Raw genomic sequence first — 26,470 nt, forward strand, 5'->3', positions numbered from 1 at the left:
TATGCATGACTTAGAAACATTGCTGTTAATCAACTGTTTTTTGATAACACTACAGCACAAAAACTTTTAGCACAACAACTTAAGCAACAGAAATTAGAAAGGGCTGTCACCAAACTTAAGGAGCCTGTAACAAAGGAAAATCACAAGAGATCCTGTAGAGGTATTAGAAATATTTAGTAAATTCTATGAGAGTCTCTATAAAGCAGAGAAATACGAAAATCAAGAAAAGATACAAATGGGAATGTTTATGGAAGAATTAAATATTCCAAGGTTAGAGGTAGATGAGGCTCAATTACTAAAAGTTAGGAGAGAAGGAGAGGAGATAAAAATTGTGATGTATAAGTCCCCAAGAATAGATGGTATTCCTGTGGAAGTTTGGAAGCTAGGAAGAAAAAAAAACTGATAAAGATCTGGAAGGTTTTGTTTAACAGTATCTTAAGAAGAGAAGTACCACCATCCTGGAAGAAAGCAGTGGTAGCTGTCATACGTAAAGAGGGTAAGGATCCATCAGATCCAGGTTCATACAGGCCCATTTCGATACTATACTATGATTATAAAGTGTTTCATGTCTATAATGGCTAAAAGAATGGCAAAAGTAATGCCAAAACTGATAGATATCAATCAATGTGGTTTTGTAGAGGGGAGGCAAACATTTGACATTAACAGAACACTGATGATCCAGAGAGAAGCAGAATGTAAGAAAATACCATTGTTGTTGGTGGGTGTTGATGCAGAGAAAGCATTTGACAGAGTAAGCTGGGACTTTATGAGCAGGGCAATGGAAGTATTGGCATTTCCTGAAAAAATTATGAGGTTGATAAGGAGAATCTACGAGGGTTCCAAGATGAAAATTAAAGTGGGAGGGGTCCTCTCTGATAATTTCTGCTTGAGCACAGGAACCAGACATGAGTGTCCTCGTTCTCCTTTATTATCTGCATTATATTTAGATCCATTGGCAAAGAAAATAATGGACTCAGAAATTTAAGGATATAATTGGTATGGTACTCAAGAAACGCTGGCTTTATTTGCAAGTATTATTTTGTACCTGACAAAATCTGACAAAAACATTACAGTGTTGTGGAACATTTTGAGACAGTATCAGATCTTTTCAGGATGCAAAAGTAATGAAGCTAAAACAAAGGCAACCACGGTAAATTATGTACACACACAAACTGTTTCAGAAATACCCATATTTATGGGGACAAGATAATTTTTATTTATTTATTTTACATTTGTTGACCGGCCTAGTCTAACTGGATATATGTCCATTTTCAGTAGAGGCCCGGGGAGAAAAGCTCCAAGCATGAACAGTAACAAAGTTAACAATATATAACAAAGACATGTATAATAACAGTACAGAGGTAGCATTGGTTAAAAGAAAAAATATAGTATTAAAAATATAGACTATAGACATTATGCTAAAAGTTAAACTAAATCAAAAAAAAACAAGTATACTAAACACAAAGTGGGTATGAGCAAAACCGAGTAAAGTCCTTATATTTTATCCTCTTACTATGAAAAAAAAAAGTAACTAGATTTGGAGGCTTAGGTTAGGGGAGTGGGGAAAGGGGTATGAGCAGGAGGGGAAAACGATTTCAGTCTGGGTTAGCACAAGGACAAAGCCACTGAGTTTTAAGATGTTCTTTAATATGTTTTTTGAATAGAGAAGTAGAAGCTAGAGTAGATAGTTCAGGAGGGAGCCGATTCCAGTTTTTACCTGTAGTGTTTGAGAAAAGTGAGTCACCAGATTTGTTGTTAGATTTAATCAAGGAGACCAGGAGTTTATTAGCAGAACGTAGTATAGCTAGATTTTTATATGGTGAAATCAGATTAGTGAGGATAGGGGTATTATTGGGGTGGTATAGGATCTTTTGAGTGATAAGTAACTGTTGACAGAGTATATGGTTCTGCAATTCTAGCCATCCTAGTTGTTTGAGGTTAAGGCAGTGGTGAGTTTTAAAGGGAGAGCATGTGTTGAATCTAGCTATGCTATTACAACAGGTAGAAAGTTTGGAGATGTTGTTTTTTGATAGGTTAGTGTATATAGCAGAGGCATAGAAAAGGGTAGAAATGAGGTGGGTCCAGGCAATAGTTTTCCTGGCTGAGGGGGTAAGGAAGGGTTTAATTCTATAGAGAGTACCAAGTTTTTTGTTAACAGACTTTATGGTGGAGCTAATATGGTCATCACAGTTAAGATGATTTTCAATTGTAACACCTAGTAGGTGGGTGGTAGTATCTGGGGTTATGTTAGAGGTTATAGAGAAGAATGGAGTGGGTGATTTATAAGTTGGAGTAAAAAGCAATAGTTTTGTTTTTTTTGGATTAAGGAGGAGGCAATGTTGCATAAACCAGTTTTCAACATTTTGGAAAACAGTTTGGGTGAGGGACTGGAGGGAGGCTATGTTCTTAGCAGTACAGATTAAGGTTGAGTCATCTGCATATTGAATGCAGGTGGCTTGAGGTATGTTCATGTGGAGGTCGTTAATAAATAAGGAAAAAAGAAGGGGGCCTAAGATAGAGCCTTGTGGGACTCCAATATTTACTGGAAGTAATGAAGACAGATTGTTATCCAAAGTACTGCTTGCTGTCTGTTTTTAAGATAACACCTAAACCATTGTAATGCTTGTGGATCAACTGAATGGTACTTTAGTTTGTCTAGAAATAAGTTATGGTTAACCATATCAAAGGCTTTTGACAGGTCAATAAATAGTGCAGAGGAAAGGAATTATTGTTACGATTTTTATTTATAGAGTCAGTGAAGGATAGAAGGGCAGTCGTTGTGCTGTGGAATGGTCTGAAGCCATGCTGGCAGGTGGCTAGTAGATTATTTTGTAGTAGGTGGTTGAGTAGTTGTTTGTAAATACATTTTTCCATTATCTTAGCTAATGGGAAGAGTAAGGCAATAGGTCGAAAGTTAGAAAGCTCAATAGAAGATCCACCTTTATGTAGAGGGATGATGTGGGATACTTTCCATATGGTAGGGATTTTGCCTTCAGAGATAGTTCTGTTAATAAGGATAGATATGGGGTAGTTTATAGCTTTTGTGGCAATTTGTAGGTATTCAGATGGGAGACGGTCGGCAGACGGGGTGCAAGGTTTCAGTTTTCTAAGTAGCTTATAGATAAGAGATGTAGGAACAGGTTGTATATGAAAGGTAGGAGATGAAGTCTTGGAGGTATTTGGTGGGGAAGCAGTAGTTAGAGGTAAAGAATTGGCTAGGGATTGAATGGCTTCTGTAAAGTAGTTATTAAAGGCATCAGGGATCAGGTTGAAATTATTATGGTTGAAACCTAATGGGGCAGGAATAGTAGAGTGTCCTGGCTGAAGAAGTTTATGCCTGACCAAAATTTTTGTGGAGTTTGTTGAGTGGTTTGTTGGAGGTGAAGGTAGAAGTCTTTTTTTTTTGTCTCTAAGAGTATCCTTCTTGGTGGCATTTCTTAACTGTTTAAAGAGGAGGTGATCAGATGGACATTTGGTAGCTCTCAATTTAGCCCATATTTTGTTTCTAAGGAGTATGGATTGAAATAATTCTAGTGTGGCAGCTAAGGATATGAGGGAAGTGAGTAAATAAAAGATAATACAAAAACTGAGAAAATGGAAGCTTTGTTATATGGATATGGATAGTAAGAAACAAGCAGTTAAAATGTTTTTAGTCCCTTTAGTCTTATAATACAGGTCAGGCATATTTTTATCAACCAGAGGAGAAGTTGTGGGTAGCAACTAACAAAGAGCTGAAGGACTTTATCTAGGAGGGGAAGAGAGCAAGAGAGTCAAATGGGAGAAGTTAATTCTACCAGTAGTACAGGGCGGATTGGGGATTACCCAGTTTGAAAGGGTATTTCAGAGTTACACAGTTAAGACTCCTATACACCACAAACATAAAACTATATTTCAAAATGGAAATGGTTGATGGTGAAACACTGAGGAAGCTCAAGAAACAAGGAGAGACTTGGATTTTGGATGCAGGCGTTTAAGGAGAAAAACAACAATCATGCAGAATATTGTATCCATAAAGTAGCTGAAAGTATTCTAAGAACTAAACAACAACATGGGAATGGAGAAAGGAGATTCTGCTGATAGAGATGACTGCAATTAGGGATACAGACAATAGGCAAGAGGGGGCTGGAATTTATTGGAGAAAACTGGCAAAGGAAACAAGGCATTGGGAGCAAATAACTAAAGAGGGAAAGATGACAAAATGGGATGGCGTCAAGAATTTATTTGTATTGCAGGTTAGAAACTGCCTTCCCTGTCAGGGATTGATATCAGAGTACAGGCAAACAGAAGAAAATAGGAGTGGGGAGGTCCTAAATGAAAGACCAGCACTGGTAGAATTTTTAATAGAACCTAGAACAGAAGCTGCCATTACAAAAATAATCAGTACAGTATATAAAATATTGCATGATAACTATACGAATCAACCAGAGGAGGTTAGAAAGGATTGGGAAGAGAGACTGGCTAAGCAATTCACAAAGAACCAATGGAAGGATATATGTTGTTGTTTGTCTTTTCAGCTTTTCCTGGTTAGGGGTCGCCACAGCGGAACTCCAGTCCACTAATGATTGGCAATAGATTGTTTTTTTATGGTGCCGAGTTGCCAGCCCGACGTCTAACCTTCAGCGAAGGCACGCCCATTCACGCATGTCTTTCGAGTGCCACTCGACTGCGGGGAGGACATGCACACTCCACACAGAAGGCACTCTAACTGAGAATCGAACAAGAGAACCTCTTGCTGTGAGGCAAAAACGCTACCGCTGCACCACCGCAGCTATAATGGGAGGATATATGTATGTCTCCCAAATATGCAACAAAATCTAGGAGATTAGGATTTTTGTTTGGAAATGTTTACATAGATATTTTTGTACCCCAAGTAGACTCCACAAAATTTTTCATCAGGCAGACAGTAAATACTGGAACTATGAAGGGGAAGAAAGTGGTAATTGGGAACATATTTTCTGGGAGTGTGGTGAGTTGACGGACTTTAAGGATACCTTGCAGGATATACCGTCAGAGATTCTGGTTGGTTGGATTGGTCTGACGATGGAGATTATTTTTCTGAGCTATGATACAGAATTGGAATTGCCTAGACTTGGTAATGCCTTGCTGTGTCTAATAATGGTGGCTGCCAAAAAAGCAATTATTAGAAAATGGAAATCAAAATCTAAACCAACTATATACTGGAAGTAGTGAGTACAATACAAGAGATAAAACAACTGGAAATGAGATCTTTAGAAAAAAGTAGGAGCAAACTATACAGGAAAAAATGGGAATTGTGGGAACAATACATACAAGGGAAGAAGGAGGTCTAAAAGGTGACAGGACTTAAATGAGCTATGTAATGTTTAACTGAGAAATATGGGGTATATTATAAGTGATGTATAATGTTTGCAACTGGGAGTGGTTTGTGATGTAAAATTCTTGAGACTAGGATTGTGTTGGTGTGGTTTGTTTTCATTTATATAAATGTATGATTGCCTATGTAGTAAATGATGGTTTAATAAAGATGTTTCTTGCTTAAAAAAAGCAGGAATTGAATCATTTATGTAATACTGCTTAGGTTATATGATATATAGCAATATAAGTGAAGCATAAAGTTTGTTAATATAGCTGATTATTTTTATATGAATGCAAATTTTCCTGTCACAAGTGATAATTCAGTAAAGCTGTTTGGAAAAAAAAAACAAACAGTGTTATTAATGGCAGCCTCCCCATGGACAGACACAGCATTCTAACTAAACAGTGTAACCATCACTATTCCCTTTCCCAGGACTGACAAGCTTGTCTTTCCTTTGCCCTCTGAGGGGACCCCCAAAAACCCCAGAGATCATGGCTACCCCAGTTCCATTGTGGCTGTAGGTGCTACACCACAGGGATCCAGGGTAAAAGATGTGTGGGCTGGGGAACAAGCTATTACCAAGCAGAGTCACCCACCTGTGGCTGAGGCAAATTGCTTGCCTTTTTGTGGCTGGAAGAAGCACAGACTGTGGGATCGGTAGCTTGCTCCTTAGTCAAGTGAAAAATGGTGCCACTTTCCTGAGGAAAACAAGCAGGAAATGCAGATAAAAATTTAAAGTCTTTAAAAGTCATTTTTTTCACACAAAAGATAGTAAAAAGCACTTTAAAACACTTGGTTAGCCCCAAAAAGTAAAACAAACAAATTATCCACAGAAAATATGTTTTTCAATTACTTTAAATAAGTTTTAAAACTGAGAGGAAAAAAGTGTGCTCCTGTTTTAAAATTAAAGTCTCAAGACAGTCCATTACATCACAAATTCTTAGCTTAAAAATAACTTTCCTAAACAGGAAAGTATAATAAAAATAATTTTTTTTAATATGGAAAGTTTTTCCCCAAAGAGAACTTTATTTGCCCAGCAATGGAACAGCACAAGCTAACTAACCATCTATCCTCTACAGCTCACAAATTAGAACTCTCTTCAGCAGCAAGAAAGCTCCGAAGGACTTAGCACCCAAAACCTGTCTTTTTAGTTAGCTGAGCTCGAGTTGACTGATGGTTGAGATACGTGGAACGTGCCACTAAACTTCTGAAGCTGGCTGGCTGTTATATCCTTGGCAGGATCTAACCCATATAAGATTATGGCAGCAGTAATCAATATGATTAACAACTACAAAGGCTTTAACCCTTAAAGAAGGCAACCCTTTTTTGCCACTCTATGGCACAGAGAGAGATAAAGCCCTGACTACAGTCTAGCTGAGCTGGCTTCAATTAGCAGCTTGGATGACTGATGAAGTTGCAGGGATGGGATGGGTGTGTCCATCTAAGATGGGAGGGTGCTCACAGATATGCTCCCTAAGTGGAGGCATGGTCCAAAGAGGGGAGTTGCCCTTGGATGTAATCACTGAATGTGGACGAGTGTTGGGGGTGGGAAAAAGGAGTGGGTAGCTCATTTGTAAAAAGAAAAATTGCTCCCAGATGGAAGCTCAGATGAGCTGAGACCACAGGACACCCTCAGGATCCACAACAGGCCCCAGAAAAAACAGAATAAGTCTTGGGGGGGTGAAGAGTAGCTGGTAGACCCGGGTTGGACACTATGTACTGGGGGCCAGGCCGGTAAAGATGAGGTAGGCATCCCATATATGACTTGACAACTGGCAACAGTTACATGATCCTTAACCTCCATATATTTCTGTCTGATTTAACACCCGCTGGATATCCCAAAAAAAAAAAAAAACTGCATTGGAACAGACTAGCCTTTCTTGAAATACTTTTACTAACAGAATCTGTACAAGCCCACCACAGGAGCAGTCCCAAAATTTGTGTCCGAGTGAGGGATTGATAAGCCCATAGCCCAAACACTTGACCAGGTTAGACTCCTTTATCGTGACTGTTTGCAGGTGTCTAATAACTAATTAAGCATAATGTCAATCCATATGTAATTTAATGAGTAAAACTCTGGCTATTCAGCAAAGTACAACAAGTCAGACTGGGGTAATTCCCCGTCTACCCTGACAGGGGTTAGCAGGGATACCAAAAAAGGGTTTGTACTCCAGCAATTTCTTTTTGTACTGTCCTTCTTAAATATGAAAGCGAACTATGGGCAACAAATAACAGCAATGACTTCAAAATGGGTAATAAAACTACTTCAAGAAAAGATGCTCACTTTCTCCATGATGATGTGCAAAAGTACACACCTGGTAAAGTATTAATGACTTCACATTTTGGGCCAGGTACCAAAACAGCTGCTCTCAGTGTGAGTCTGCCCTGATTCCAAAAGACCTATTCTCAATGTATGTGACTTACTTCGGTGTAAGGCCCATCTATAAACAGGCTTATACTGGGGACTAAATTCCAAAAGACCTGCTCTCGGTGTAAACAGTCATTTACACTGACAGCAAATTGTTTAGAATTGGGCCCATAATGTTAAGTGCATTGCCAAGAGACTTGGCAAAAACGACAAAAAATCTTATTACAAAATAAATGATCAAATCATAAAAAATATAAATTACAAATATATGGACAATGGTATTCAACAATTTAAAACTGTGATCACTTTGTGTCTACTGAAGTCTAAAAAGGAAATTTATCTCATTTTAGAGAGTATGCCTAGTCACTCCAGGAAAACAACGTATTACCTTATACCTCACTGACATGACCCATTATCAAATACAGTGTTGCTTTCTGCAGACTTCTAGTAAGCCACCTGAAAGAACTAAGAAATGTGCATTGATCCTTTACTTAAAAATTCAAGGTTCTTTTAGGAACAGTAATTCAATTCTGCTTCCTAAAGAGTTATGTAGAGATGACCTTTATACTTTCTACAAGGTAATGTCTGATCCAGCTCTACTGGAAAGTTGATGCTTAAAACACACTGCCGGAGGAGCTAAGACCAGACTGGAAAACATAGCACTAAACATACACATCAATATGGGCACCACCAATAAAGCTAGGGATAACAGCAAACTAGTCTCCGACATATTTGCAGACTTGTCTAAAGCCTTCAACACAGTTTGACACTGCAAATTTCTACTTCAAATGTCCTCACTAGGTCTGGCTCAGTCCTCCCTTCTATGTTTCAAAAGCTACCTGCTCAGTAGATATCAGTCAGTAAAATGGTACTCCACCCTCTCTCCATACCTCCCAATCGATCCTTGGTCTCCTCTTCTTTAACATTCTCACCAACATCCTCCAAGCATCCACACAACAGGCTTCCCCAATACAATACACAGATGACTCCACACTCATTTGCACATCAGACAACATGGCACATCTCCAAAAATTACTCAGGAAGCTTTAACAGCCACTGAAACATGGTTTTGTAACTCACAACATATGCTTAATGCCCCCCCCCCAAAAAAAATACTACTTTTTTCCCCAAAATCTCTCTCTCATGACAAAATAAATAAATAATGTCCTCTCTCTGTTAATACAAACATTTAAGTCACTTTTCATAGCAAATTATTGGGGATGATAGTAGAGGATAATCTTAAATTCGACCTGCGTATACAAAACTGCATAAGAAAAACTCAACAAAAACTAGAGATGCATTACAGAGCCAAAAGCTTTCTCACCAACACAACTAAAACTATAATTGCCACTACTTATCGCCTCTCTAAACTTCTTTATGATGATTCCATCCTTCCTAACCTTCAGGCACGACAAAAATCAAAAACTTGAACAACGCTATAACAAAGTTGCTAAATCTGCAGCAAATACTCCTTTCAGAACCCAGCACTGTATAGCACTCTTCTTCTTCTTTCTGCTTTTCCCAGTTAGGGGTCGCCACAGCAGATCACCTGTCCGTTCATGATTGGCAGTGGAGTTTTACGGTGTCGAGTTGCCAGCCCAGCACCCAACCTTCCACAGAAGGCACACACACACACACACTCACACCTAGGGCCAATTTAGAGTGTCCAATCCACCTACAGCATGTCTTTGGGATGTGGGAGGAAACGGGTGCACACGGAGGAAACCCACGCAACCACAGGGAGGACATGCAGACTCCACACAGAAGGCACCCCAGCCGAGAATCGAACCGGAGAACCTCTTGCTGTGAGTTGGCAATGCTAACTTCTGTACCACCGTGGCCGCCCTCCAGCACACTGTATAGCACTAAAAGCCTAAATTGGTTAGAACTACCTCATCAACTAACATATACACAGCTTCTTACCACCTATAAAATTATCCAGCATCCATCTGCTTGTCCAGCATTAAATACCATTCTACAGAACTATGTTCCCACTCAGTCATTATAATCCAATTACCAAAACTCCTGTCTGTCCACAAACCTATCAAATCTGCTAGGCGTTGTCTGTACTCTTACCATGTTGCTAAGGCCTGGAACTCCTTACCTGTATTCATCAGGTCAATACCCTCACCTCCTCCAAAACTATTCTAAAAGACTTCCCAGCAAAAATCTGGCTCTGTTCTTGCTCAACACCAAGATAAACTATATCCCTAAATGTGAATAAGTATCTGTTCATACCTTACACCTCCTTACTCTCTCTTCTTCACTCACTCCTTTACTTCTATCAATTTCTGTGCACTGGCTTTGTCTCCAAATATACCATAGTATAGTTTCATAGTATAGTACTAGGCTATCTGCCCTGGGGCATTTGTAAGCCTAGCCATAGTGATGTGGCTTTTGCCACCCCATGAAATGGTACAAAAATGTACAGAATAAATCTAGAATACTGTGCCTCTGTCTAGTAGTGACACAATGAAGGTCCCCTTATATAATAGAATTAGTTTACTGTGCCCCTGTCTAGCAGTGACCCAGATGAGACCCCTGGGGTAAATTTTCGATCTCCCATCCACTCATCAAGATTTCTCTTGAAGAGAGTCAGTGAGGGGCTCTGCCTAATACGAACTGGGGTCCTATTCCAAAGCATGGGAAGCCTTTGGGTTATGAATCTATCCCTCCAGCATGTCCTATTCATACTTGTGCCGAGGTTTAAGTCTTTCACTCTCGTGGTCCTGATGGATTTGGATTTTTTGAGGTGGAGCATGTCCATCAAATCCTGATTGGACATGGCCTTGTACGTCAGGCAGAGATCACCCCTGAGCAGGCAGTATGCCACTGAATAGAGCTGAAGTTTCTTTAGTCTGGCAGAATAAGACATATGTTGGAGACCCTTGATCCTTTTGGTGAGGTACTTCTGTGGTCTCTCCAGCTGTTGAAAGTCCGGGTGAGGTACATACCAAATGGGGCATTGTACTCAATCATGGGTCTGATGAGGGAGGAATATAAGGGTACAATGACATCCTTGGATCTGGATGTGAATCCCTTCATGATGAGGTGTGCAAGGTAGAATGTTTTTCTAACCACTTTGGCAACGTGGGTGTCAAATGAGAGGTCGCTGTCTGCTTGGGTCCCCAGGTCTCTGATTACTTTTTCCGTACTCAGTGGGTTGCTGTCTATGTGATAACTTGTGGGTACTTTGTTTTTTCCAAAAGGGATGACTATACATTTTTTGGCATTCAGTTTAAGGCCGTGACTACGGCACCAGTTGTCCGTTTCAGTGAGGCCTTTTTGTAGGATGTGTGTGTCAGCTGGTGTATCGACTATGGTGCCTAGTTTGCAGTCATCTGCGAACTTTGTCAGCCACAGCCCTCCCATGTTTGCTTTAACATCTGAGAAATAAATGCCGAACAAGAGGGGTCCCAGGACAGATCCCTGTGGGACACCACTTGTGACTGGCTTTGAGTCTGACATTGCTCCAGCGATTTTAACTTTATGGGTTCTGTCCTTTAGCCAGTTTGCAACCCATCTAGTGACATAGGGGTTTACTTTTAAGCTGTTTAGCTTATCTATGATGCCTGAGTGGGGTATTGTGTCGAAGGCCTTAGCCAAGTCCAGGTATGCTGTATGGACTGCTTTGCCCTCATCAATGGCTCTAGTGACTGTTTCGAAAAAGTCAACCAGGTTTAAAAGGCAGGATCTGCCCTTCACAAAGCCGAACTGGGTGGGGTCAAGTGTCTGTAGGTCCCCTATGTCTCTGTTTATAAGTTCCATAATGATTCTTTCCATAGCTTTGCAGAACAGGCTAGTTAAGCTTATGGGGCGGTAGTTTCCAGGGTCTGTAGAGGCACCCCCCTTGTGGAGTGGGACCACTGTTGCTGTACGCCAGTGTACAGGTACATAACCCGAAGTAAGGCTAAGATTAAATAGAATTTTTATGTGTGGGTTTAGCTCCTCTTGGAGTTCTTGTAACACGCACCCCGGGATACCGTCAGGTCCCATTGATGCTGTGTTTTTTGCTTTGTTTAGGGCGGTTCTCACTTGGACATCTGAGATGACAGGGAGATTACATTCAGCTGGGATAAGTATTTCTTCTTTTAGGGGTGAAGGAGGCGAGAAGTTTGCACTGAACCTTTCAGCCAGAATGTTAGCAATATCTGTGGGTTCAGTGTATTTTTGTTTTGTGAACCAACTCAGAGCATATCTGAGGGTTTCCTCCAGGTTTCTAACATAGCTGAAGAAGGCTTTGTGGTTATCTTTAGTGTCCTTAGCTATTTTTCTCTCAAAGTTTGCCTTGGATATTTTTATGAGAGAACGTAGTTTTCTACTAATGTTGATCAGAGACGTCTTCCCTTCATGGGATTTCACTCTGACGTGCAGTAGCTTCCTTCTTTTGTTATACAATTTGTTTATGGCTGAGGTCCACCAGACAGGACGCTTACATTTGGTGGAGAGGGACTTGGATTTGTTTGGGATTGCATGATCCATGCATTCCTGGATATGTCCATAGAAAGCATTTGTGAAGGATTCGGCATTGCGGGATGTGGTATCTACTGGCACAGTGGGCTTAAAGGATACCATCTCCTTCTTAAGAAGAGTAAAGTCTGCTTTTGAGAAGTTTTTCACTGTGGTCTTTTGTGCTGGGGGTGGAGGTGGGATATGTATATCCAAGGTGATTAGTTTGTGGTCAGATCTCACTAGTGAGCGGTATACTTCCGGTGTGGAGCATTTTGTCCCCATGTTTGTGATGATCAGGTCTAGTATATTTTCTCCCCTAGTGGGAGAGGTGACTAGTTGTTCCAGTGCATCTGAATTTACGAATTCCAGGAACCTTTGAGCTAGGGTATTAGGGCTAGAATAATGTACCCAATCTATGTTTGGGTAGTTGAAGTCTCCCAGTATGATGGTATTTTGTGATACATTCATATCCTCCAATGTCTTCAGGAAGGCTGAGTGGGGTTCTTGAGATTGGGAGGGTGGTCTGTAACATACTACCAGTTGTATAGCAGTTTTGCCTATGGTTAGTTGCACCTGTATGGTCTGTGTTGCTTCATGTGTTGCTACTAACCTGGAGGTGTGGGTGTCCTTTATGAATATGGACACCCTCCCCCCCTTTGTGGTTCGGCTGGGGTTTGGGGGCGAAAAGCATGATACGAGGTATAGCCTGGTAGCGCTGGGGTGCTCTCAGGAGCCTTGAACCAGGTTTCAGTTACTGCACAGACGTCAATGTTCTCCATGCTGAGGAGTGCTTCAAGTGCCTGCATCTTGAGATTTAGACTTCTGGCGTTGAGCAGCATTACCCTTAGTTTTTTTCCATTTTCGTTTTCTAAGGAGGTGGGTTTGTCTTTTGAGCCTTGCCTAAAAAAGGCATTATGGGGATGGCAAGAGCCTTAGCCAATATCCGGAAGCCCAGTGGTGACAGGTGTAAGCCATCCCTTGCGAAGCAGCGTGGCTTGTCCAACATATCATCCCAGGCAGACAGATATTGGATCCCTTAGAAAACAGAATAAGTCTTGGGGGTGAAGAGTAGCTGGTAGACCGGTTGGACACTATGTACTGAAGATGAGGTAGGCATCCCATATATGACTTGACAACTGGCAACAGTTTCCTTAAATATTTCTGTCTGATTGAACAACCGCTGAATATCCCAAAAAAACTGCATTGAACAGACTAGCCTTTCTTGAAATACTTTTACTAACAGAATCTGTAGAAGCCCACCACAGGAGCAGTCCCAGAATTTGAGTCCGATTAAGGGATTGATAAGTCCATAGCCCAAACACTTGACCAGGTTAGACTTTTATCGTGACTGTTTGCAGGTGTTCAATAACTAATGATGCATAATGTCAATCCATATGTAAATGAATGAGTAAAACAGTGGCTATTCAGCAACGTACAACAAGTCAGACTGGGCTAAAGCCCCATCTACCCTGACAGGGTTTGAAAGGGTTTGTACTCCAGCAATTTCTTTTTGTACTGTCCTCTTAAATATGAAACATGGGCAACAAATAACAGCAATGACTTCAAAATGGGTAATAAAACTACTTCAAGAAAAGATGCTCACTTTCTCCGATGTGCAAAAGTACACACCTGGTAAAGTATTAATGACTTCACATTTTGGGCCAGGTACCAAAAGAGCTGCTCTCACTGAGTCTGCCCTGATTCCAAAAGACCTATTCTCAATGTATGTGACTTACTTCGGTGTAAGGCCCATCTATAAACAGGTTTACAGCAAATCATTTAGAATTGGGCCCATAATTGCCAAGAGACTTGGCAAAAACGACAGAAAATCTTATTACAAAATAAATGATCAAATCATAAAAAATATAAATCATTACAAATATATGGACAATGGTATTCAACAATTTAAAACTGTGATCACTTTGTGTCTACTGAAGTCTAAAAAGCAAATTTATCTCATTTTAGAGAGTATGCCTAGTCACTCCAGGAAAACAACGCTCACTGACATGACCCATTATCAAATACAGTGTTGCTTTCTGCAGGCTTCTAGTAAGCCACCTGAAAGAACTAAGAAATGTGCATTGATCCTTTACTTAAAAATTCAAGGTTCTTTTAGGAACAGTAATTCAATTCTGCTTCCTAAAGAGTTATGTAGAGATGACCTTTATACTTTCTACAAGGTAATGTCTGATCCAGCTCTACTGGAAAGTTGATGCTTAAAACACACTGCCGGAGGAGCTAAGACCAGACTGGAAAACATAACACTAAACATACACATCAATATGGGCACCACCAATAAAGCTAGGGATAATGGTAAACTAGTCTCCTACATATTTGCAGACTTGTCTAAAGCCTTCAACACAGTTTGATACTGCAAATTTCTACTTCAAATGTCCTCACTAGGTCTGGCTCAGTCCTCCCTTCTATGTTTCAAAAGCTACCTGCTCAGTAGATATCAGTCAGTAAAATGGTACTCCACCCTCTCTCCATACCTCCCAATCTATCCTTGGTCTCCTCTTCTTTAACATTCTCACCAACATCCTCCAGGCATCCACACAACAGGCTTCCCCAATACAATACACAGATGACTCCACACTCATTTGCACATCAAACAACATGGCACATCTCCAATAATTACTCAGGAAGCTTTAACAGCCACTGAAACATGGTTTTGTAACTCACAACATATGCTTAATGCCCCCCCCCCAAAAAAAAAAATACTACTGTTTTTCCCAAAATCTCTCTCTCATGAAAAAATAAATAAATAATGTCCTCTCTCTGTTAATACAAACATTTAAGTCACTTTTCATAGCAAATTATTGGGGATGATAGTAGAGGATAATCTTAAATTCGACCTGCATATACAAAACTGCATAAGAAAAACTCAACAAAAACTAGGGATGCTTTACAGAGCCAAAAGCTTTCTCACCAACACAACTAAAATTATAATTGCCACTACTTATCGCCTCTCTACACTTCTTTATGATGATTCCATCCTTCCTAACCTTCAGGCACGACAAAAATCAAAAACTTGAACAATGCTATAACAAAGTTGCTAAATGTGCAGCAAATACTCCTTTCAGAACCCAGCACTGTATAGCACTCTTCTTCTTCTTTCTGCTTTTACCGGTTAGGGGTCACCACAGAAGATCACCTGTCCGTTCATGATTGGCAGTGGAGTTTTACGGTGTCGAGTTGCAAGCCCAGCACCCAACCTTCCACAGAAGGCACACACACACACACACTCACACCTAGGGCCAATTTAGAGTGTCCAATCCACCTGCAGCATGTCTTTGGGATGTGGGAGGAAACGGGTGCACACGGAGGAAACCCACGCAACCACAGGGAGGACATGCAGACTCCACACAGAAGGCACCCCAGCCGAGAATCGAACCGGAGAACCTCTTGCTGTGAGTTGGCAATGCTAACTTCTGTACCACCGTGGCCATCCTCCAGCACACTGTATAGCACTAAAAGCCTAAATTGGTTAGAACTACCTCATCAACTAACATATACACAGCTTCTTACCACCTATAAAATTATCCAGCATCCATCTGCTTGTCCAGCATTAAATACCATTCTACAGAACTATGTTCCCACTCAGTCATTATAATCCAATTACCAAAACTCCTGTCTGTCCACAAACCTATCAAATCTGCTAGGGCGCTGTCTGTACCTTACCATGTTGCTAAGGCCTGGAACTCCTTACCTGTATTCATCAGGTCAATACCCTCACCTCCTTCAAAACTATTCTAAAAGACTTCCCAGCAAAAATCTGTCTCTGTTCTTGCTCAACACCAAGATAAACTATATCCCTAAATGTGAATAAGTATCTGTTCATACCTTACACCTCCTTACTCTCTCTTCTTCACTCACTCCTTTACTTCTATCAATTTCGGTGCACTGGCTTTGTCTCTAAATATACCATAAGCCTGCTTTTTTTCTCACTTCATACTACAATTACTATTTGTGTTACACTAACTTACCTTTAATTTCTCTACAGACTGGCTAAAATTTCTCTAAAAATATTATATCATTGTCATATAACTTGTAGCTATTCTTAACCAATGTTTTCATATTATGGCTAATTTGGTATAATTATTTAAACTATAGATGTTTTTCAAGATTGTAAAAATTGTTGTTCTTAAAAAGTTTTGTAACACTTTTGGAGCTTTTCCTCCTGAGCCTCTGCTGAAAATGGACTCCTACCCAGTTGGAATTTCCTGGTAATAAAATGTCAATAAATAAAAAACAGAAAAAAAGTACAATAGTTAAAATTGCACAACTCCTCCCATGATTATGGAGTAATCATTCCCTTACAGATTAAGTCAGTAATTAAATTGCTTCAAAAACAATCCTGATATGTATATTGGAAATGGAAACTGACAAATTATGATACTCAAGCTCCTCACAGGCCAGCAGGTGACAGCCTTGACAATCAAACCAGTGAACAATCAGAAATTCTTCCAAGAAAACACAGCAGTATACCACTGCTAGGCAACCACAAAGGATAACTTAAAATGTAAAGATATTGTTATGGAGTATGCTGCTCTATGACTAAAACAGCACCAGTAGAAAAAGTAACAGTAAGCTGTATAATGAAATAAGTAAAATCAAAATAAATACAACTACATAATGACACAATGTACAAAGGCCATCCCTTACGATATATTATTCCTCAGTTTCTGCAGCAACGTATTTGGTTCAGTAGCATCTTCTCCAGGACTACATGATCCTAGATGCTCTCGCAGTTTCATCTGAGGCTTGTCTTTAGTCATTGCGCCTAAAAAAGCAAAATCAAATGCGGTTAAGATCTTTGGTAAAATAAAATTTAACAGTAAAACAGCCAGTATTAAATAATGAGAAAAAAATGAACAAACAGACCATTCTCATGAAACAAAACAACCAGTACACATAAATGGTTGGAAGACAGTGGACTAGCCAAAATGTCTTGATGTAAAAAGGTATGTAAAATTTAAGCTTCTACTGAAGAATTTTGGATTTGGCTACAGAACATCAAAAACTTAATTTTTATTTATTCTAAAATCAGTTTTCATGTAACAGCTATAATGGAAATGTGCTCACTTTTAAACATGTATCTATTATTACAATTCTACATTTTATATCTTGCAAAACAGTTTTACTTGCAACCAACTATCCTTCCGCCACGAACTACAGGAGAATCTTCCAATAAGCAAAGAAATAGCTAATACACAAAGTAATTCCCCAGGGTGCTACAATTTATTACAGTTAGTTTTAGAGTCAGAATTTACGTTCTACCTGCACCATTGCATCTGCAAGAGAAAGCAAGGTTTGTGGCAGCAGGAACTTACAACAATTCTTCTTAAATGCCACCTACTGTTTATGTAATTTTTAGCCTTTGACAAAGCAAGTGGAACCAGATGGTTCTTCTATTTTTTGCAGGGAAAAGGAAAAGGAGTGCACTATTCTGAATGGTGGTGCTGTTCAAAAACATTAATACAAGCAAACAGCATTCTGGAGCGATAATTTACAACAGACAAGCACTAACAATATAACTGAAAAAAGAGACCAGAACTTCTTGCTTTGAAGAGACTTTAGAGGACCTATGTGCCAAACTTGGCATATGTTCTAAGTACTAAGGGAGTAATACTTAAGAGAAATGTAAGTGTTCCATGTCAACTTCATTACTTTTTCCTTCTTTTTGTAATTGACATGTGAACTAGTCACAAGTGTTCATCTGCAGTAATGACCAGACCCAGTAGACCCTGATTTCAGCTTAATCACTATGAAAGTTAGATACAGAGGATTATGATCGGGTCTCTGATTATAACCAGCTTGCTATGTATCTGAGACACAGATGTCAAGAAACTCATCTGAACAGCAAGGAACTTAACAAAACAGGTTACAATTAGAGACCCCAATACAGAGCTTTACCTGTTCCCATATACTACAAAAGTTAGGGAAAAAAAGCATGGGAACACTGTGTATTAACTGTTACAGCTTTCTTAACTGTATTGCTGCTACACAGAATACCCACCACAGAAGAGCGGTGGGAAGCAGCAAAACAACAAACAAATATTCTTTTGGAAGGTTGAATAAGCTGTCTGCGTTTCCTGCTGCTCTTCTATGGAGGCTGCTGACTGCTGCTAATGCTCTAGCATGCGACTAGAGCTTAACAGTGGTGAAGAGAGTCCTTAATAAGCCTTATGTTCCTCAGTATTGAAGCATAATCATAGAGCTCCATGCATTACAATAAAGATGCAAAACACATTTTGTTTATACAACCTGAAGTTTAACACTCATAACAAATATCTTGGTTACCAACATTAGATTTTGTCAGCAAATTTAGATCCTGTAGACCTGTGTTGCAAACAATACTATTTATTTATTTATTTACATTTGTTGACTGGGAGTGTCCGACTGGATGTAGGTCCATTTTCAGCGGAGGCCCGGGGAGAAAAGCTCCACAGTGACAATATACAGACAGTAGTTATATTGGACTATAGCAATTAATTTGATCAACATAGCAATTAACAATTACAAACATAGTTGCAGATGAAGAACATAGTACATCAGTAGACAACTAGAATCTTTATCATCTGCAAAGTATATAACATACATTAACAATTGTTACAATAAGAAGTTCCTGCTGTACAATAATTAGGCTTATGAGCATCCGACCTTGCTATAATCAAGGTAGTTAGTGGGGTGGATGGGGTGGGTGATATTAGAGGGGGAGTTGCAAGGGCATAGCCAGCATGTTTTTATGTCCGCTGTTAGTAAAGGTTTGAAGTGGGTGCATGATGGTACGGAGGTAACTGTGGGTGAGAGGGAGTTCCATAATTTGGCTATGGCGCAAGAGAATAGTGCTTCTCCAGCAGAGTTATTGGCTTTAGTAACCTGTAAGTGATTTTTGTTGCTGGATCTTAGTGGTCTGGTGGTGCGATAGGGTTGGAGTAGATTTTGCAGGGATGGGACTTTTAGTGGATGGTTTACTAGTTTGTGGGCGAGTGTGAGTTGATACCATTGAAGGAGGTGAGGGAGTTCAAGCCAGCCCAGTTCAGCAAGTGAGAGACAGTGGTGACTATGGTAGGAAACCCCTGGGGCGAATTTGGCGGTTTTGTTGTAGCAGGTCTCGAGCTTGTTTAGATCGCATTGCTTAGGTTGGTATATATTAGAGAGGCATAAAGTAGGGTGGAGATAAGGTGGGAATTTGCTACTGAAATCTTTGCTGCTTTGGTGGGAAGTTGCTTATTTCTATATAACGCTCCTAGTTTTTTGAGGACTTTTTTATGGTCATGGATATGTGAATGTCAAATTTTACTTTATTGTCTATTTCCACTCCAAGCAATTTGGTGTGTTCTGTTGGGTGTACAGTGGTGTTGGATTTTGCTGTGACGTTAAAGTGAGAGTTGTTTTGAGTATGTTTGGTGGGTTGGAGGATGAGTAGTTTAGTTTTGTTTGGGTTGAGTATTAACTGGGCATCGGATAACCAAGTTTCAACAGAGGAAAAGGCTTCCTGTGTGACTTTTTGCAGTTTGGGTATGAGCAGATGATGGTTGAGTCATCTGCGTATTGTATGAGTGTGCCATGTTTGGTGGCAGAGGCTAGATTATTGGTGAAAACAGAGAAGAGTAGGGGTTCAAGGATGGATCCTTGGGGAACCCCTATAGAGACAGGTAGTTGGGGATTGTTGGCGGTCAGACAGGTAACTCTAAAACCAGTTGGTGACTGATTGAGAGAAGGATAGGTTAAGGAGGACAGAGATAAGTTGTTTGTGTGGGACCATGTCAAATGCTTTAGATAGGTCTAGGAAAGTAGCAGAGGAGAGATAGCCATTGTTTTTATGCTGAAGGAAAGTGTTAGTAAAGAGTAAGGCAGTGGTGGTGCTATGGTTTGATCGGAAACAATGCTGAGTATTGGAAAAGTGGTTGTTAGTAAGGAGGCAGTCTGAGATCTGAGAGTGAATGCACCTCTCTAGTATTTTGGAGAGTGGAGAGAGAATAGCTATGGGGCGGTAATTGGTTAGTTCTGTGAAGGGGCCGCCTTTCTGGAGGGAAATTATATGCGATACTTTCCATAGTGTGGGAACGTAACTTTCTGACAGAGATGGGTTAATCAAGATGGATACTGGGTAGGCTAGAGCATCAGCTGCGATTTGTAGGTATTCACTTGGGAGGTTGTCTGCTGCTAATTTGGTGGGCTTAAGTTTAGTTAAGAGTTTTTTTATGTTGGAGGTACGAACAGGAGAAAAGAGAAGACAGTGGGGAGATTACTAGTTGAAGGTGTGGTTTGGAGGGGAGGGGGGTTGTGTTGTCTAGTTAGTGATAGTATGGTTCGTTTGAAGTGTGTGTTGAATAAGGTAGCAATATTTTCGGAGGAGTGAGGGATGTTAGGAGGAGGGGTACTGGCTTTACCTGGGTGGAGGATGGAGTTTATGGAGGACCAGAATTGTTTGGGGTTGTGTTAGGAGGAGTCTAGGGAAGACTGGTAGTACTGGACTTTGTCCTGTTTTATTAGCTTTTTGACTCTATTGCGTAGTTCTAGGAATTTCTGTCGAGTCGAGGGGGTTTTGGTTTTGTGCCAGTGCTCAAAGGCTTTATCCCTGTTTTTCATTTCTGACTTACTGGTTTTCTGTAGCCATGGGGAGGGTTGTGCTTTGGTTCTGGAAAGTCTTATGGGAGCGTGGTAATTAAGGATGCTCAGGAAGGTAGTATTAAAAAATTCAACTGCGTCATCAAGACTGAGGTACTTTAGAGGATGCCAGTTAACATTCTTTGAGGGATGAGATGAATGTGAGTGGGTTAAAGTTTAGTTTATTACGTATTTGACGGAAGAGGACAGGTTTAGCTTGGTATAGGTGTTTTTTTGAGTAGGAATGTTGGGGAGTGATCACTGAGGTTATCTGATAAGCAGCTTGCTATATATGACTGGGGGCTTTTACAGACTAGTATCCAATCCAGGGTAGTGTGCTTGTTGGAGTTTTTATTTATCCTGGTTGGCGACTGGACTAGTTGGGTGAAGCCATGAAGGTTTAGATGATGGGTTGGATGGTTGCCAGAATAGGACTGCCAGTCAATACTGAAATCACCTAAAATTATAGTTTCTTGGGGGAGATGGTGGGTAGACCAGCTGAGGAGGTTTTCTAGTGGAGAGATGTTTTGGCCAGGTGGGAAGTAGCATCCAATTATGTTGATGGTTTTATTTTGAGGTTGGTATATATTATTTCTTCACTGCCTATTTGTGGAGCTGATGATTTTAAGATATGGATGTTTAGATGCTGTTTAAATATTATAGCTATACCGCCTCCTTTCTTGTTTAGCCAGTCTACTTCTAGTATGCCGTAACCGGTAGGGAGGATTTGCTCACTGGTAATGAGAGGTTTTAGCCAGGTTTCCTGTCAGGATGACTATATCTGGGGAGTACAAGTCTATGGTGGCATGGAGTTCATGGACCTTGTTGGATATACTTCTAATATTTAGGCTTAGTAGAAGGAAGTCACTTGGCTTTCTAGTGGCTGTGATTTGGGAGAAGTTGTGGTTTCTAGTCCGATTATGAGGAGTGAGGTTGGAGATGGTGGGGCCAGGGTTGGGGTGGATGTCTCCACTTAGGACTAGTTTTGATATGCATGAGGTTATTATTTTTCTCAGTTTTTGAATGTGTTTGTTTATTAAGGAAACGTTATGATAGTGCTCTGTGGGTAATAGGTATGGTGGGAGGGTTACTATGTTAAGTTGTAGGAATGCTTTTTGTTTGAGTAATACAGTTGATAGAATAGAACTATAATAAATAAAATGATCCAATACCAAGCAAAAACACCTGTAGGACTGCAGTATCAGTCTAAGAATGAACAGTCTTAATCTGCAACTATAATTACATAAGGCTCTCAGGTACTATAATACTGCTAGCAAACAAACACCTATACCAGTATCTGACGGGTCTAGAGTAAGTCGTTTCTCTTGTCTTTTTAGATCTTCTAGACAATTCAGAGACAGACACCTCATAAAAAAGTACTTCCTCTCCTGTGGGTGAATTGCTCTTCTTTCATTCGCAAGTTATTGCTTTTTCCTTAGAAGTAAATAGTAAAATATCAAGGAAGACTCTTGGATAGGGCCTATCCATCCCATCACCATCAAGAATAGGTAAGGAGTAAAGTTTACTGTGCTAAAACCTTCCAGTTTATTCTAAGATTACCTCTTGTCCAAAGAAACTCTGTGAATATTTTTCTAACTTTATGAAAATTAGTTGTAATCCTTGTGCTACGTCACTAACTGCATCACAAACCAACTTAAATTTTTGAATCCCCGGATAAAGTATAGAAACATCCCTTTCAGTCTCTGAACATACATTATAGGTTCATAGGTTCATAGGTTTATACTAGGCTATCTGCCCTAAGGCATTTATAAGCCTAGCCCACAACCCCTTATATGAAAAAATACTGTGCCCATTAGTTTGTTGTGCCTCTGTCCAGCAGTGACCCAGAGATGATTCCCAGGGTAAACCTACGATCTCCCATCCACAGGTCTAGATTTCTCTTGAACAGAGTCAGCGAGGTGCTCTGCCTCACATGGACCGGGATTTTATTCCACAGCATAGGGAGTCTCTGAGTGATAAATCTATCCCTCCAGCACGCCCAATTTATATCCGTGCTAAGGTTTAAGTCGCTTGCTCTAGTGGTTTTGGTGGATTTGGATTTTTGAGGTGGAGCATGTCCATTAATTCCGGTTGGACATGGCCTTGTATGTCAGGCACATGTCACCTCTGAGCAGACGGTATGACTGAATAGAGCTGGAGTTTCTTCAATCTGGCAGCATATGACAGATTTTGGAGTTCCTTTATCCTTTTGGTGAGGAACTTTTGGGTCTCTCCAATTGCTGCAGATGTCGGGTGAGATGCATCCCGAATGGGGCATTGTACTCGATCATTGGTCTGATAAGTGAAGAGTACAGGGGAACAATGACCTCACTAGATCTGGATGTGAATCCCTTCATGATCAGGTGGGCAATGTAGAAGGTCTTTCTAACCACTTTAGCAATGTGAGTGTCAAAAGAAAGGCCACTGTCAACCTGGGTCCCCAGGTCCCTGATAACCTCTTCTGTGCTTAGTGGATTGCCACCTATATGGTAGCTTGGGGTTACCTTGTTTTTCCCGAAGGGTATGACTATACATTTTTGGCGCTTAACTTCAGGCCATGGCTCTGGCACCAGCTATCTGTTTCCGTGAGTCCCTTCTGAAGGATATCCGTGTCCGATGCACTTTCCACTATCCAGTTTGCAGTCATCTGCAAACTTTGTCAGCCAAAGTCCTCCCATGTTGGCCTGTACAGTAGATGCCAAACAATAGCCAAGGACCTGTGGGACACCACTTGTGACCGGCTTGGAGTCTGACACAGCGCCAGCAACTCTAACCCTGTGGGTTCTGTCCTTAAGCCAGTTTGCTAACCCATCTTGTGACATATGGGTTTACATTTAAGCTGGTAGTTTTTCTACAATACCAGTGGGGTATTGTGTCGTGCAAGGTCAAGGTAGGCTGTATGGACTGCCTTTCCTCATCAATGGCCTTGGTGACTATTTCAAGAAGTCACCAAGTTCAAAAGGCATGATCTTCCCTTGACAAAGCCAAACTGGGTCGGGTCCAATGTCTGCAAGTCCCCTATATCTTTGTTTATGAGCTCCATTATGATCCTCTCCATAGCTTTGCAGACTAGACTTGTTAAGCTTATGGGTAATTACCAGGGTCCGTAGAGGCACCACCTTTGGAGTGGGACCACAGTTGCTGTCACCCCACCCTTGGGCACGTATCCTGTGGTAAGGCTGAGATTAAACAGCTGCCTTATGTGCGGATTTAATTCCTCATTTAGCTCGTGTTGCACACAGCCGGGACACCATCCGGGTCCCATTGATGCTGTGTTTTTAGCTTTAGAGAGAGCAGCTTTCACCTGCATTTGAGATGTCCGGGAGGCTACACTCGGCTGGGATAGTTATCTCTCCTTTAGGGGAGAGGGGTGAAGTTTGCACTGAACCTGTCTGCCAGTATGTTGGCAATGTCTGTGGGTTCAGTGATTTTTGTATCATTTTGGACTAATTCTGAGCATATCTGTGAGTTTCCACCCAGGTTCCTAACATAGCTGAAAAAGGCCTTATGATTGTCCTTTGAATCCATGGCAATTTTTCTCTCAAAATTGGCCTTAGTTGATTTTATGAGTGCTCGTATTTTTTTACTAATAATGATCAGGGTGACTTCCTTTATGGATTTTGTTCTATCATGTAATAGCTTTCTCCTCTTATTGTAAGGTTTGTTAACGGCTGGGGTCCACCAGACTGGACGTTTGCCCTTTGTGGAAAGAGTCTTGGTTTTATTTGGGATTGCCTGATCCATGCAGTCCTGGAGGTGTTCATAGAAGGCATTTGTAAGGGCTTCCAGCTTGGGTTGTGGTTTCCTCTGACTCAGGGGCCTTGAAGGATACCACACCAGTCTTGAGTAGTGTGAAGTTTGCTTTAGAGAAGTTCTTCACTATGGTCTTTTGTTTGGGGTGGATTTCCAGTGAGATTAGTTTATGATCAGATCTCACCAATGAGGGATATACGGAGCATTTTGTCCCCATGTTTGTGACAATGAGATCTAGTATATTTTCTCCTCTCGTGGGAACAGTGACTAGCTGTTCCATGGCATTTGAATTTATGAACTCCAGGAACCGAAAGTTAGGGCTTGAGTAATGTTCCCAGTCTATATTCGGGTAGTTGAAGTCACCCAATATGATGGTGTTTGGAGATACATTTATACCCTCCAGTGTCTTCAGGAAGGCTGTGTGGGGTTCCTGAGTTTGAGAGGAAAATATCTTTATAAATATCTTTATAAATATCTTTATAAATTAGACGTGCAAAAACACTGAGTGAATTACCTAATTTCAGACCAAAGTATGACAGATGATTAGAGCCTGCCTCCCAAACACCACTATCTCAGCTCAATGGACATTGTTTAACATGTCCAAGATAATAGTCATTATATTAACTGTTTCCAATTTCTGTAACTCTTTGGAAGCAATGCCAAAGTCCTGTTTGAGTTAGCCAGACAAACAATAGCCATCGACAAAGTGAAAATTTCACTGGTTGGTCTTTTATAGTACAACCCCTTGTAGGTATCACTCTCTGTCACTCTGCCAATTTTAAACATAGTGGCAATAGGAGTGGGGAAAGGGAGGCACCCTTGCTTACTACACTGGAAAGCTTAAATGCTGAAGAAAGCCTAACCTAGATTTACAAGAGAACTCCATGTGGCTCAGCATTTTAAAAAGACAGAACTAATCAACACTGTCAAATGCCTTCTGTGCATCTAGATTCACTACTAATGGTGTCTGAACTTTTCTAGACATGTCCTTAATAAGGATAGTATTTACCCGACAAATAAATACAAATATAAACAATAATTTAAATACAGTTAATATATATAAATATACCTTAAATATAAACAAACAGTATATTAGTATTTGTAATAGAACTAGATAAATGCTGCATCACCAAGAACAATGCCTGTCTGATCCATGTGAAGCAATGTGAAAATAAACTTGCCCAACCCTTTTGCCATGCGTAAAGTTTATAAATCACAATTTAAAATAGAAATAGGTCTGTAAGTTACCCTTATCATATCCTGCTTTGAAGAGGGTGGCACACAGTTTTAAGAATGAATGACATCAGCCAACTAAATAAAATGTCCTACCTCTTTCAGATACATATCATAGGGGAAAAAAACAGTCTGGTCTAGATGCCCTACCCTCTTCTGTTCCTTGCGAATCTGCTTCACCTCCACATTAATAAATTACCAGTAGTGCTTGTACTGATTCTCAAGGGAGGCTTGGTCACCTTAAAAGAAGAAGAACAGCACGAAAAACTGGAAAAACAGATGTTTTTCACTGTCTCTTTAAATTTCTTGCATTGCTAATGCCTCTCTATCAAAGTGGTTATTATTAATTTTCTAATTTGTTATACCCCACAATGGCTTTTCTCTTGCTTTAATTTCTCCAAGTCTTTTAGGTCTCTAGTACCATAATGGATATTGATCCAGTTCCTAAATTAGTACTGTTTCAATCTTTGATGTTAACCAAAAGTGCTCTTTGCAGCATCTGCAATGTGCCCAGAAATTACTCCTTCTATAACTCATATGGAGTTACATGTATTGGTAACATATCTATATATGACTGTAAATTCTTTTTTATGAGACCCATTGCTCCCACTATTGGAACTGTCTGGGTATCCTTCTTCCACATTGCTCTAGTTTCTGCCTGCAGATCCTGGTATTTTATAACTTTGTCTCTCTCTGTACATCACATTTCCAAT

The 26,470-nt window shown here is 40.3% G+C and overlaps 1 protein-coding gene across 2 annotated transcripts in view; it reads right to left on the bottom strand.

The window, feature by feature from the left end:
• Nucleotides 1-26,470, bottom strand: part of RFX5 (regulatory factor X5) — a 654,045-nt gene that overhangs the window by 552,691 nt on the left and 74,884 nt on the right. For both annotated transcript variants that reach the window (XM_044080629.1, XM_044080628.1), the window contains exon 2: nucleotides 16,821-16,938. In XM_044080629.1, coding sequence (XP_043936564.1) covers nucleotides 16,821-16,933 — 113 coding nt within the window. In that variant the 5' untranslated portion in view covers nucleotides 16,934-16,938. The remainder of the gene's footprint in view (nucleotides 1-16,820; nucleotides 16,939-26,470) is intronic.

This window comes from Protopterus annectens, chromosome 8.part0 (genome assembly GCF_019279795.1).
Source record: "Protopterus annectens isolate FY-2018-M chromosome 8.part0, PAN1.0, whole genome shotgun sequence".
In the NCBI taxonomy this organism is placed as follows: domain Eukaryota; kingdom Metazoa; phylum Chordata; order Ceratodontiformes; family Protopteridae; genus Protopterus; species Protopterus annectens.